The sequence below is a fragment of the Mesoplodon bidens genome (assembly GCF_964165515.1).
Source record: "Mesoplodon bidens genome assembly, chromosome: 4".
Lineage (NCBI taxonomy): Eukaryota > Metazoa > Chordata > Mammalia > Artiodactyla > Ziphiidae > Mesoplodon > Mesoplodon bidens.
Genome location: NC_138160.1, coordinates 45,214,297 through 45,229,053, shown reverse-complemented (window position 1 = coordinate 45,229,053; position 14,757 = coordinate 45,214,297). Strand labels below are relative to the sequence as shown.

The 14,757-nt window shown below is 43.7% G+C and overlaps 1 protein-coding gene across 1 annotated transcript in view; it reads right to left on the bottom strand.

The window, feature by feature from the left end:
- The window catches only part of MAP3K1 (mitogen-activated protein kinase kinase kinase 1), a 77,447-nt gene extending 63,003 nt beyond the window's left edge, over window positions 1–14,444 (bottom strand). The window contains exon 1 of the mRNA XM_081231528.1: window positions 13,906–14,444. Within this exon, the coding sequence (XP_081087654.1) occupies window positions 13,906–14,387 (482 nt within the window). The 5' untranslated portion in view covers window positions 14,388–14,444. The remainder of the gene's footprint in view (window positions 1–13,905) is intronic.
- Between the last annotated feature and the right edge of the window lie 313 nt (window positions 14,445–14,757).

Here is a 14,757-nt window from a genome sequence, read left to right as displayed (position 1 = left end):
ACCCCATTTTCAAGATGAGAAATCTGAGGTTCCGAGAAGTTAAGTGACTTCTTTGGAGTCCAGCGATAGTAAGTGCCTAAGAGGCTCTGACTCCTCGGGTCCAGCATCCTCATCACTACCCTGTGCTGCCCCTGAAATGTAATCGTGCAGTTCCAAAACCACATTCATGACCAGAGTGGATGGAATTCATCTGCCTGATTACATTTCCCAATCTGTGAGCCTCTGAAACTATGGGAAGCTATTGGAAATGCAAGAGCCACACAGCTCCCAGACTGTGATCTCAGACTCAGACTGTCTTGCACCAGCTTTGATGTAACTCCCGCTTTGGGCCTCCTGACCGACTTCCTAGGGCACTGTAGTTACTTACCCAGCTACAAAGGCTTTTTATTTTGTCCCAAGCACGGCGACCTAAGGATTGCCCAGTGGCGGCAATGAGGAGGCAGGGAGCTCTGCATGGTTCTCTGCCCAGAGCCAGGAACCTTGTCCCAGGCTTGGCTGCTGAGCCTTGTCCGCACCCTGCTCCCACCCAGACAGGGCTACCTGCACTACACTCACAGTTCTCCACGTCAGGGCCCAAGCCTACCACGGACTTCCAGGCCTGTGTGTGTTCTCCACACGACCCCACCCACGGGCCACAGTCTCCCTCCAAGTCCCTTTCACTGGTTTAACTCCTCGGCATTCTTCACGACTTGGTGGACCTCCCATTTCCCAGAAGACCCTCCCTATACCCTCCTCATTCCCAGCTGACTGAGGTCAGCACCACCCTTGTCACCAGGCAGTCTGTTACCTTGTCAAACTCCTTCATGGGCTTCCCCACTGCTGGGTCCCCAGCGCCCTGGTGCCTGGCTCACAGCAGTCACTCCAGGAGTATTCATGAAGGCATGACCCTGCCCGTGTCAAGAGTGATGACCGCACTGACCATGGGCATTCATCCTGGCATGTTGACTACTCTGCCCTTTCGTTTTTCTAGAAAGAGCACCCACAGACCAGACAAAAAGATTTGGAATGACCCTACATCTGATGTGCCTGTTTTCCTATAACCTATCAGCTCCCCGGCACCTTGCCCATGGAAGCTGGGCAGCTGATATAAACCTTGTGATGGATGTGCCTAGGCCACCATCAAGCTCTGTGCTTGAAGCATTTGAGCATATTTGTTCTCTGACTTGAGATGGTCCTGGATTATTCTGGATGACAGCAATACAGCCGTCCCCCAGTAGCCACGGGACACTGGTTCCAGGACCCCCTGCAGATACCAAAATCCACAGATGCTCAAGCCCTTATACTATAAATCTGTTTAGTACAGTCGGCTCTCGGGACCTGCGAGTTCTGCAACCGCAGATATGGAGGACTGACGGTACACCGCTTGGCACCAAAATATTTTCCTGAGACTGTACCTCTGAAATTTTAACACAAATTAACAGAAAAATCTGATTCACTTTACAATCAAGTATAATTTAAAAAGAACTTTTCGTAAACACTTGTTCAGTCAGACATGACTATGTATGCAATGACAGAGGAAAAACTAAAAAGCTTTAAAAGTGGCAAATCTAACTCAGATACCAAGGAACTTTAAATCAAAGAGTTCAGCAAAATTCACAATACAGTACTGACTTCTGTAAATAGACACATTTATACTTAGTAGGATACCAATAATTCTTTATTGCAGAGGGAATAAAAACATATTAAAAAGTATCTCACAGCGGAGACAAAATGAGTGTTCCAGACAGAAGAAACAACATTGAGCACATTGAGAGAAAAGAAAGAGTTAGCCGGGGAAACAAACATGTGAGCATAGCGCTGAATGACTGGAGCAGGGTGTTCTGGAAGGGGAGCTGCGAGGGGAGCGGAGCCAATTACCAGAGCTTCTGAACTACACTAAGGAGCCTGGACTTGATTCTCAGGATGAAGAAGAGTTGTCGTTTTTTTTTTTTTTTCTCTGAATTCATTTATCTAAAGATAGAACACAGCCATTTGAAAGTGTGGAACACAGTATCAACACAGAATAAAGCTGGGGAATTAAATTGAATTGTTACATTTCCTTTACATGAATAAGTATCTTAAAAGAAACAATTGTAGATTTTAAGATTTATTAAGACACTAATGACACAAGTAACTAACAGTATCTAAGTTGAGTGATACTGCTTGATTTTCAGGTTGAAAGATTATAATAACCTATATATTTCAATTAGATGGCAGCAAATACAAAAGCATCTTTTGAACTGTATAGTATACTGTAAGCAGTTCATTCTACAGCATTTCATCATTCTCCTGGCCTCAGTTTGTGTGTAGAAGGCATGCTGAACACCAGCCATTCAAATCACATAAATTATCCACCACTCACAAGGTGCAAAATCTATTATGCATCTATTTGAAAAGAAATTATTTTTGAATGCCAGAAAAAGTGCCAATTATTTTTGACAGACTTGGGATTTCCCAGCTTTACCACTGATTAGCTATCTGAGCTGTTTAAGCCTGTGTTTCAGTTTCCTCATTTTTAAAATGAGAAGACTAGATTGGATTTTTGTCTACTGAAGTGTCAAGATCAGACTTGCATCATAGAAGCCTCACTCTACCTGCAGTGTAGAGAAACGACTGAGGAGAACGTGTCCAAAAGCCAGAGGCTAGTTAGGAAGAAGGTTTGCAAGAACTGGGACAAGGTGACAGAGGCCTGACCCTGGGTTAGCAGCTGCGCGGGTGGATTCCAGGGCTAGCAGACAACTGGCAACAACAGAACTGGACACTGACTGGAAGCTGAGGGTGAGAAAGCCAGAGGAGTAAGAGCACGGCGATGAGGGAGGTGGTGACAGGAATTACCAACGGCATCCCAAAGGACCAGGAGATCTGAAGGGGAAGACAGAGAGGCTGCGGAAGACAGGGATTCAATTCCGACACTGTGCCGGCTGCAGTGCCTGGCAGAGCTGTACCTCCTGGTGAAGCTATCCCAGAGGCTCTGTCATTGAAGCCAAGAGATTTTAGGCACCAAAATATTAATAAGGACGATTCAGCAAAGATACAGCTAATAGTCTTCTGATAGATCTTCTTCTCTCTAGTCAATGACAATCTTTTAGAATCTTCGTACAAAACTTGAAATGTGGTTATATAGGAATTTAGGCCCTTGGTGCAAGAATAAGATCTAAAGAAATGTATTTGGGAACTTTGAAATATTTGAAAATTTAGTATATGATAAAGGGGAAACTTTTAATCAATAAGCAGTGCTGGGACACCTAGCCAATCATTTGGAGAAAATAAAGTTAGGGCCCTGTGTCACCCCTTAAACTTCATACAGATCAGAGATTTTTTTTTTTTTAAACCTAGAAAAATAGTATTAGAAAAGACTGGTGAATTTTTATAATCTTGCAGTAGGGAATAATAATAGCTATTACCTATACAGTGTTTGCCTTGCACCAAGCACTGTTTTGAGAACTATACAAACACTTTGTCCTCACAACACTCTGAAGTAGTATCTTCATTTTATAGTTGAGGAAACTTAAGTGCAAAGAAGTTAAGTAACTTCCCAGGTACACTACTTGATAGTGGTGAAACTCTGACTAGAACTCAGGCATCTGTACTCTGAACCACTACACAGCCTACCCTCTCTAGAAGGCAAGGAAGGGAGGGAAGGAGGAAGGGAGGGAAGGAGGAGGGGGGGAGGGAGGAGAGGAGGGGGGAGGGAGGTGAGATGGGGGAGGGAGGAGAGGAGGGGGAGGGAGGAGAGGAGGGGGAGGGAGGGGAGGAGGGGGAGGGAGGGGAGGGGGGAGGGAGGAGAGATGGGGGAGGGAGGAGAGGAGGGGGAAGGGAGGAAGGAAGGGATTGAAATTTGAAGGAATATTTAAAGCTTCTTTATGGAAAAATACTATAATTGAAATTCGTAACACAAAAGTAGAAGAAAACAATTCCAATAAATGTCAGAGCTAATATTCTAATATACAAAGGATGCTTAAAAATCAACAAGAAAAAACAAACAATTCTCTCCCATGTGTGAAAGGAAATACACAAAAGAAGTAGGAAATTGTTAATAAACACAAGTTGTACCATGATGCTAAAAAGCTAAGAAACGCAAATTAAAATAAGAAAACATCTTTCATCCACCACACTGGCAAAAATGAAAGATTGATAATATCCAACGCGGGCAAGAATGTGGGGCAATGCACACTCTCACCATGAGAAAAATGTAAACTGGCGCAGTGTTTTGCAGGGCAATTTGGCTACATGATAAAATTTTTAAATATACATGTCCTTTGACTCAGCAATTTCACTTCTGAATATTTATTTTGCAAAACCAAATGCACAAACACATGAAAATGTAGGTACAACGGTAGTCACTACAGCTTGATATAACAACAAAACATTATAAATGTCTAAAAATAGGAAACTGGTTAATGAGACAGCCAAATGATAGCATGCTATGCAGTGATGGAAAATGACAGCTCTACCTTCATCATTAAGATAACGAACAAAATACTATTAAGAAAAAAGCAAACTGTATAGCAGTCTACATAATACTGTTCTTTTGTTAAAAGATAAATAAATTAAAAAATAAATTTTTCTGTTGCTTTCAAAAGGACTGTCTAATCATTTTATTAATGAAGTTTAATTCTATAAATTCTGAATCCCAGAGAAATCATAAGGACCTTGTAAAACAGTGTGGAGGTGCCAGTGTACCAGAATAATTGAAATATATTTTCAAAATTCAAAATAAATTTATATTAAGACACTAAACCTTCTCCAGGAATATTAACATCTACATTAATATGTCACATCTTTTTTAAAATCTAAGGTTCAGTGAAAATAATTTGATTTATTACCCAAGAAGAATTTAAGAAGACCAATAAAATCCAGACCATAAATAACAGGTAGAGCCAATTAATTATTTTGAAAGAGAAAAAAAGAATTGTGAAATGTCTTTTTCAAAACACTGAGCATCTTAAGAGCATGTGAACATCAAGAATCCTTTCACAAGTAGCCATCTTATTAAACCAAAGTCCTTGCAGTAATTAAATAACTTGGTCAACATTGCAAAGCTGGCGCTTACTGCCTGACTTCTCAAAGTCTAGCTAGGAGAAAGGGCAGTACATACTGGTGGTGGTGATTAACTATCAAGCATTTTTTTAAAACTGCAGGATATAAAATGACTCAGGCCAACAAATAAAGCAAAACGATTTTCCCACAAAGCCAATCCACAAGACATTTGTAATGAGCAGCATCCAATTTTATGTAATTCCAAACAGGACTGTATTTATTCAGCATCATCAAGGCTACAGGACCACCCCTTCCAAATAATTTAGATGTTTACCACTCAGGATCAAAATACTTTCTACAACTATAAACACAACAACCTTGCAATAATGAGCCACAGTAATCATTATTACAAAAAACAAAACCAATCATATAACCTTGATCACTCTCATTTTACAAATAAGGAAGCTGATGCCCAAAAAGTAATGTTGGAAAGTGCTGTGATTTAATAAATTTATAATCTTAAAGGCAATCCAGGTATGTGGAACCTAACGTTCAAACACCAGGTGGCCCCAACTGCAATGTTTTAATGTCCTCTTATCTCTCCCTTTCTCCTCCCTTCTCTCTCCTCACCTGTCAGGTCTTTGCTTATATGCTGCCTTCAGGGAACCTGTCTCTTGCTCACACTACTCACCTTCTAATTGGCTGCTTTTAATTGCTGCATGTTAGGGACACCGAATGGACAAGACTGCAAGAATAATAACTTAAATAAATGTCAGCGAATTCTGAGTGAATGCCCTTGGAACTCTTCTAAGTGTAAAATCAAAGAACTTCAAAGCGCAGATTTTGTTACAGGCCTTTTGGCAGCTCAGAGCCTTTTTTACTTACTTCTTAGTGCTAAACCATGTTCTAGATAAGGGAGGCTGCCAGGTTTAGTTACCACCGGTAAATCGTTTTCTGTTACGTGGGTTCTTGGCTCCTGAAATCTCATATAGTACTTGTCTAGCAAACATCTTCTTTAATGCAAATGGTAACTATTTATCCCAAGTTGAATTATTATCAATAACAAATTAAATTTTGGATGAAGCAGGGTTATTGGGACAAAAATCCTAAAAGTGGTACCCGAAGTTTAGATAACACTGAGAACTCGGAAGAAGGAATCATTATATTAATGCATAACACCTTCAGGTGTATATTTATTCATATATATGCACACACACATGAGCCCACACATATACTCTCTCTCTCTCAACTCCCTGGTAAGAGCAGGAGAACTAAATACACATAGCAAACACTTCTTCCTACAGCATACAGTCATGCAACATAGCTATTTCCTCTGTACCACATTAAGCTGTCCTACTTCACCTGAGGCACTTGCTGTGTTTAATAGTCCAGATACGGCCTAATGAATCTATCACAAACCGACAAGGCTTTTGCCATTTAACCCCATCTTAGCTACGTCCCAGACTACATCTGACAAAGGGGAAGAACAGATGATCCACTAGGTTGAACTTGCCATGTCATTATTACCCTCATCCATTTATTCAACAAATATTTATCGAGGGTCTACTCTGTGCCAGGCATTTTGCCAGGTGCTGGGTTGCTACCCAGCCAAAGGCTCTGCCCACTCAGATTTTACAGTCTTCCAGGGAAGGCAGCCATTCACCAAATGACATAACAAATATAAAAAATCACAACACTGACAGTAGGGACACTGAGCTACAAAGCCAGTCTGGGAGATCAGGGAAGGAAGGCTTCCCTGAGGAAGCATCAGTGAGCTAAGATCTGAGCACTGAGGAGCTGGCTCGGGACTGGGGAAGGTGCTCCTGGCAGAGGGCCTATGCGGTGCGTGCAAAGGCCCTACGGCAGGAGGTGGTGTGCTGAGTCTGAGGAAGTTAAGGCAATCCTGCAGAGAACAAGGGTGAGCGTGATCAGAGATGGGCCTGGAGAGGCAGGCAGGGGCTAAACCAGGCAGGGACTCTGTGGGGCATGTTAAGGATTCTGTGGTCTTTATCCAAATGGAAAGCATTTGAAAGTTTTAAAATTCAATTTAATTTACTTTTCTAGAGGAAAATTGTTATAATAAGATTTACATTGTAAAATGATCACTCTGGCCACATAATATGGAGAACCAGCTGGAAGGGAGAAAGTAGGAGAGAGTGAGCAAGTTAGAAGGCTACTTCCTATTACATTAGTCCAAATGAGAGATCACAGAAGGTGGACCAGGGATGGGATAATAGATGAAATCACCTGAAGACCAGAAGTTGTCAAGGACAACTCCTAGGTTCTGGTTCTGCCATTTCATGAGCAGGGAATGTATTAGTAGGGCAAGGTACAGGGAAAATCCTAAATTTGGTTTTAGATATCTGAGTATGGACGTGTCATGTAGACAGGTGTGGCATTTAGGAGAGATCATGGCTAGGAAAATAAACTCTGCAATCATTCGTGAATGGTCAAAAATTGATCTAAATGCATTAATGAGCCTGGGGTGGGGGTGGAAGAGAGGGAATGACAGAAGGCCTGGACCTGAGTATCTTCTAACATTAATGTTCAAGAAGGTGAGGAGAAGCCATTCAGGAAGGGTTGCCACAGGGTTAAGAAGAAAATCAGGATCTGGCTTACCTATCAGCCCAAATAACTAGACACTCAAATACCAGAAACTCAATTTTCTCAATATTTGACAGTTTATACATGGCTCCAATTATTCTGTAACTACACTTAGTTATTAAACTAATTACTGTTTGGTTTACATTATATAAAATTGGTCATTATTATTAACTACTGCTTGCTAAATACCAACTACTGCTACAAAATACCAAGCAATGCACAAAAACTCATAAGAAATAGTTCCTGCCTTCAAAACCTGCCTCAAGCTAGATTATGATTAAAATCACATCACAGTAAGTCATGAGTTAGTGTATCTTCTTATACACTTATTTAAATACAACCACTTTGGGAAAATGAATTCATCCTAACACTCATGTGCATCCAATATTCATGGGTGCTAGACATTAGCCTAGGTGCTGAGCAATGACAAAGAATAAGACAGAGTTCCTTGTCTGTTAGCAGTTGATATTTAGTATTCAGAATGCTGTAAGACTAGTCTGAAGATTATTTGATGCTGTATCAGTCGAATGGCTATTCAGCAATAAAGAAAGGTAATAATCACATCTTATCTGTCAAGAGTACAACCTGCACCCACTGCCCAGTATCTACCCTCTCCTTGCTCCACATATACTCATCATCATCATGCTTACATGTGATAAACTTAGTAAACACACTAACTACAGCACTGTGTGAGCTCCAGGCACTTCCTCCGGTCTTCAAGAAGTCTAACTGTCTCATTAATAATTCCCAGGTGACAGACTGTACTTACAGAAATACACGCTTGCTGGGTCTTAAGAACTTGAACAGTTATTGGCACTCTACAACATCTCAATCTATTAAACCAAAACTAACCAGACTAGGACTTCAAAGGACTCAATCACTAACAGTACAGAGCTCCTCTCCATACCAGACATACCTAAACCAACCGTGATATGTCACAGAGTAAATGAAGACAAGGATATCTTGATTATCTTACATCCTAGAGCATATTTTACATTTCCCAATGTTGTTTTCTTAACTAGCAGAGTTGCTGTTACTAATAATGAATTCTAACGCCAGCATTGGTAGATACTCGCTTTCTTGCTCCTATACCCCCATTTTAATTTTCTCTTTCAAGAAAGAAAAAAATCATGTCTGAACTTGCAGTTCCATACATATACCTCTTAAGAGTAGGCAGAAATAGTTTGAAACTAATCTGTATCTAAATTCCTGTTGCCATTGCTGTGGAAATGGAAGAGCTACAGCATATACCTGTCCTAAGAAAAGGTAAAGAGACCAAAGGGAAAGAGCAAAAACTAGCAGACCAAATGTACAAGCAGAAAGCAGAACAAAGCTACCACCCTTAACTACAAACCTAGAAGGTCAATGAATTCCTCAGAAAGTTTTAGTGAGGTACTACTGTACTCACTGCAGGAATACAGTGTGGAATGTCGTGGGTGAGATTCATGGCACTACTCTTTAATCTGGATGCCCCTCTCTGTTCCTATCTCTCTTACAACGCTTAACATGGTAGTGTGAAACATGTTCATACTAAAATCTGACAACAGAAACAGAGGCTGTGCATTGATGATATTTTTCTCTACCACCCAGAACATCACCTTGCAGAGGTTCATAAATGTTGGATGCATGAAATCTAAAACAAGTACAAAGGGATGGGGTCTAGCTATGCTGGAACGGTTTGTCTCCATGTGTGATGATTAAAAATAAATACGTGATATTATTTCAGCTTCTTTATTTCCTTCCACTTACGATGTAAACAGCACAAATCAAGAAACCTAAAAAACACTCAACGCTAATCAATTATTCTCCCTGCCTAACATGATAAGGTGATCTAAGCACAGCTTACTTGTATTACAGGGATGAGGCCAGGTTACAGAAAGCTATGCATTATACACACATCAGGAGACAAATGTATTGGCAATGGCACTGGGTAGAAACCTATCAATTGCTTATTGACTCTTGAAGAACAACTTTCTCCTTCAAAATCGTTAGTTAATCTGATTATTAACTTGAAAAAGAAAATGGAGACATTAGAGAGTGGTGAAAAAGAAATGGACTGTGGAGTGGAACTTGGGTTTGAATCCTAGCCTGTCTTCTAGCTGTGTGATAATGGGGCTTTAGCATTGCACATGAGTTTCCACCTCTTGAAAACAGAAACTACAATGCACTGGAAGGCTGCAGCGATGATGAAATGAGATAATATATATAACTTGCCTGACACACAGAAGGCAAGAAAAGTGACTATATAAAAGGTATCTAAACACATCTCTATGCTCAATGAACATGTTTAGCCACAGCAAAAAACCTCTTATATTCTTGCAATAAGAACACCCGACTCATCTCACTGCTTTCCAATGAGCATTTGTAAATGAACATTTAATTCTGTTCCTGATTATTTCTTTCCCGTTTAAAAATGTTCTTAAATTATTTCTTAAAAACAACTTGGGTTGATTCCTAATACTGCACATTTCCTCACATTAATCTTTTACCCGTTTACATTTTAAAGTAGCTCTAATTTTTGACTTAGGATATAAAAGGAGGCCAAGACTGAGGAAAACAACCAAGTCTAAGGAATATACTTGGTATATCTGATATAGCAAGGCATTTCAAGGTTAGAAGTGCAATATACTGCAGCTCTTAAGTAGCCTCTGGAGACTATTACTTTTCCATGCCACGTTCTCCTATTGCCTTCTTCATAAAGAAATAACTCTCAACCCAAGAAAATTGGGTACAAAATGCAAAAGTTGTGCCTTCTAACTCAGAGCACTTCTGAATGCCCTACATTTTTCCTCAGGGGAATCCACTCCCCACTAACTGCCTTGCCACCCCATCATTTCTTCTTCTGGAATGCTCACAGCAACTGTCAAGGGCTGATCAGCAGACAGCCTAGGCAAGCTGTAGCTGGTTCTTCTGTTCTTGTTGAAAGCAAAGAACACTCCTTTCATTCCATATTTTGGAATCTTTATGTCAGTAAGTCTGTGACCATTTCTAAAACATGCAACATATGCTTGAGGTACTACAGGAGATGTGAAAGAATATAAATGAACAGAGCTACTTCCTGTTTTTTGTATCTAACAAAATGGAGTTATTATAGTGTATTGGGGATAATATATTAAGGAATGTTGGTTAACCAGTCACCCTTGCCAAAATCAGATATGAAAAGACAACAAAAGTTGGCAACAATTCTAGTTCTGATATTTCTTTTTCAGAATTACATTTAATAAGGTTAGTCTTTGAAGAATGCATTAATTTCCTTACCTAATTTAAAACAGAACTTGGAGACAATTCATAACTACAAAACTTACAAATTCATGTAAGACTAACTTATGTAACTACCTCTATTGTTTTATAAAATCACCAACTTAACTTTTTAAAAAACTTATTTTTGGGTAATAATGTTCCTATACCTCCTCTAGTAAAAATTCACTATATTATATTTATAGTCTAGCAGCTTCTAAAAGGAAGTGAAAGCTGAGGGCTCTATGAGGATATAAAAGCAGCCTATGAAATAGCTTTAGTTTAAACAAAAACTAACATTAACAAGTACAGCATATCTTGTTTTTTCATGGGGCCAGCAAATTGATAGTTGTTGTTTTTTAAGTTACAAAAATAGAATGGAGTAATTATATCTACCAACTCACAATACCCTGTTCAATGGAGAGTAACACTGTAATTTCTCTTCAAAGACAGTAAATAGGAAGAAAAAGCCCCTAATTCTGTAATATAAAGAAAAATCCCAAACCCTTGGGCGCCACTTACAGGCAAAAAACTTCCACTGATTTCAGTTACTAACCTGAAAAAGAGGGATGTACTTAAAATCTTCTGTTTTAATATGAGTATTCTTTATATAATTTATACTACAAAAATGTATTTTCTACAATTTAAATTTCTATATCCAAAGATCAAAAACTGGAGGAAATTATGAAATTAAAAAACTCACAGAATTCTCTTTAAAAGAATACAATAAGTCTTTAAACAGAAGGGGTCTCCAGACCTATAGTACCTATAGTACCACTGAAACAAAAATATTTCAAAATCTCAATGTTAGATTTTCCTCCTGAAAGTATGAATGTAACTACTGTCAAAAAAGTAAAGTTCAATGGAGATTTTTACTAACTGCTTACAATCAAAGTGTTTATACCAATAGAATCAAATGAATTTCAACCCCATTAACAAGGAAACTGTAAAAAAAAAAAATCACTATTTCAAGAGGAGAGGGAATCAACATTTTACTATAAATGAAATGTTTAGGTATAAGATTTGGGATGAATAAACAGCATTCTGGCTAGTGACATTCATTCTAAAAAATGATTATGCTGATTAGCCCATTATTTCATATACTGTGCAATTATTATCCACCCCTTAAACAAAGAGGGGGGGAAAACCTAGGTTACAAAATGCAAAAATTAAGCATGGATTACTCAGTCCCTGAATTCTATCTGCTTACACCTTCATCCTCTTATTTTGTGTGGAGACAACACTAAACAACATCTATATGTTAATTTTACAGTAGTTCCTCTTCTGCTATATTCAACAGCTCATTAAGATGACTAGAATGCTGACACTTGCTAAACTATTTACTGTATCCAAAAATTCGGTCTCATGAGAACAGACAAAATTAATCTCTCAAATTTTGGGTTTAATATTTTTATCTGGAGCTCACTTGTAGTAACAATTGCCTACAACGAATTATTCTAGTCAAGTTTTAATCCAATCTTCCCAGGAGCAGTAGTGTAGAGGAATAACCCTGTAAGACTAAGTTACATGGATAAGAGCACACAGAAAACTACCACAGTCACAAATCTTTCCTATCAATATTGTATTGCCATGGCACAGTGCTGACCATATTCTTAGTTGTTTTTTTTTTGGGGGGGGGGTTGAGGCGGGGAGAGGGAAAGGGGCAACTTCCAAGGAATCAACGAACTGTGGTCTTAAACAATCAAGTTCCCCCCAAAATCACTTTAGATAATTAACCAAAGCCAATGAGTCCTACTGTCAAATTCGTTTCACAAGGGAAACAAACCTAAGGCAGTCTTTAAAATACTCAGAATAAAGGTCAGGAAACCCTATAGGGAAACGGGTGACTATCACAAAAACATTTCCAGCAACTCAAAATACCTCTCAAGTTTGTGCTTTGCATACACTAGTCAGATTCTTTTAAAAACAAGGATGATGGCTGTCACAGTCAAAAGAATTTCCTTAAACATAAAAATTTCCAGTTGCCAGAAAGGGTCAGGCCAGGAACGGCTGGTCTGAGTTACCTTACACACACCGTAGCGCACAGGCGGTTCGGCTCTATCGGAGCCGGAGCCACAGCTCTGTGTCCCCTGGAAGCCGGCAGTCGGCGGCGGCCGGCGCAGCTGCACGGAGCAGGAAGTACCGCACCCGCGCCGCGGTCCCCAACCACGCCGGAGAGGCTGCGGGGAGCAGTCACCACTGCTTTGAAACTGAATGGCTGACACATCCGGTCCTGGCTCTTACACCACTCCGCCAAATGCAAACCTCAAAGGCCAAATTCAAACTCCAAACAGAAGTCACTCAAAGTCTTAGTGGTGCAGTCTTCATTCCCAAGGACATTGAGGGAAGCAATCAGAAAACCCCACGTCCTGAAAGACCGCAAGCCCCCACGCATTTGCAGCCGGTCAGCCCACACCGCTTTGACAGGCGTTACGGAGCCGTCCACCCGGAGCCCCCTGCGGCCGCGCATCGGGCGCGCAGCCTTCGTCCCGGCCCGGCCCCCGGTACCTGCCGAGAGACTCTGCCTGTCACAGCCACGGGGACCCCACCGCTTTCTCCGCCGCGCTCCGGCCCCCCCACCCCCGGCCTCGGGCAGAGCTCCCCACCTACCCCGCCCACCTACACCGCCCGCCCGCAGGCTGGGGCCTCACCCCGGCGCCCCCGAGGACTCTCCTCCGGGGTCGCCGCCGCTGCACGGCTGCCCGCCTCCCAGCCCGGCCCGGAGGGCAACGCCTGGGTCCCGTTCCGGGGCTCCTCGGAGAGCTCCGATTCCGGGAGCCCCCAAAAGCCAGCCCGGGCCCCCACACCTTATCTCAACCGGTACCCGCGGCGCGACTCGCACGCCTGTCACATGTCTGCAAACAATAACAAACTCTCCCGCATGTCCCCGCCCCGGGCCCCCGTCCCGTCCCGTACCCCAGGCCAGGTCCGGGGCGCCGCCCGACTCCGGAAGGGTCAAAGGGGGTGCCCTAGGGCTCCCGGCGAGCGGCGTGCAGCCTCGCTGCACGGAGCCCCGGGACGCCCTGCGCGGTGCCCGGGGTTCATTCATTGCCCTCGCCCGCCCGCCCCCCAAGTCCCCACCGCGCCCCCGGCCGCGCTGCTCACCCGGCTGGGGCCGCCGCAAGAGGCGGCTCGGCGGCGGGCGTCCGCTTCTCCCCGGGCTCGGCCCCCGCGGGGCTCGGGGCGCCGCTGTCCGGTGCGGCCGCCGGTTCTGCAGGGTGGGCGCCGCTGCGGCTCGCGGCTCCGTGGGGCGACGGCACCGCCACAGCCTGGAAACCGCTCCCGCCAGCGGCCGCGTCCGCGGGCTCCGGCGACGGGGAAGTGGAGGAGGACGGCGGCGAGGCGGTGAGGAAAAGCGGCGGCTCGGGCAGCTGGTCCAGCTCCACACTCCGCACTTTGCGCAGCTGCCGCCGCCGCCAGTCCGCCCGCTCGCGGCCCCCACTGCCCGCCTCCCGCAGCAGCCCCGCGGCTGCCGTGGGCGTGCTGCTCGCCTTGAGGGCCCCTCCGCCGCCGCCCGCTTCGGGGCTCGCCGCCCCGGCGCCCGGGAATCCCGAGGACGAGGCGCGATTCCCCGCCGCCGCCGCCATTTTCTCTCGCGGGCTACATTCGCTCGGCCCCTGCGAGGGAGGGAGGGGGCGGGGAGAGTGCAGGGGGCGGGCGGGCGGACGGGCGGGCGCTGCGCCTCTAGCGTAAGGCCGCCTGCGCCAACTGCGTGAGCGCGGCCCTCTGGGCGCCCGGCCGGGACTGACGCGCGGGCGCGCGGGGTTCGGTGGAGGGAAGACAGTCGGCCGCAGGTTGGTGAGGAGCCGGCTGTGCGCTCTGTCCTGCGCGCCGGCTAGCAAGGTGGGCTCCGAGGTGGCCGCCGCGGGGGCGCGCTGCGGTTTGCGCGCCGCACCCGCCGCGCCGCCAGGTAGTCCAGGGCTGCACCGGCGAGAGGAGGAGCTTCGGCGGAGGAGC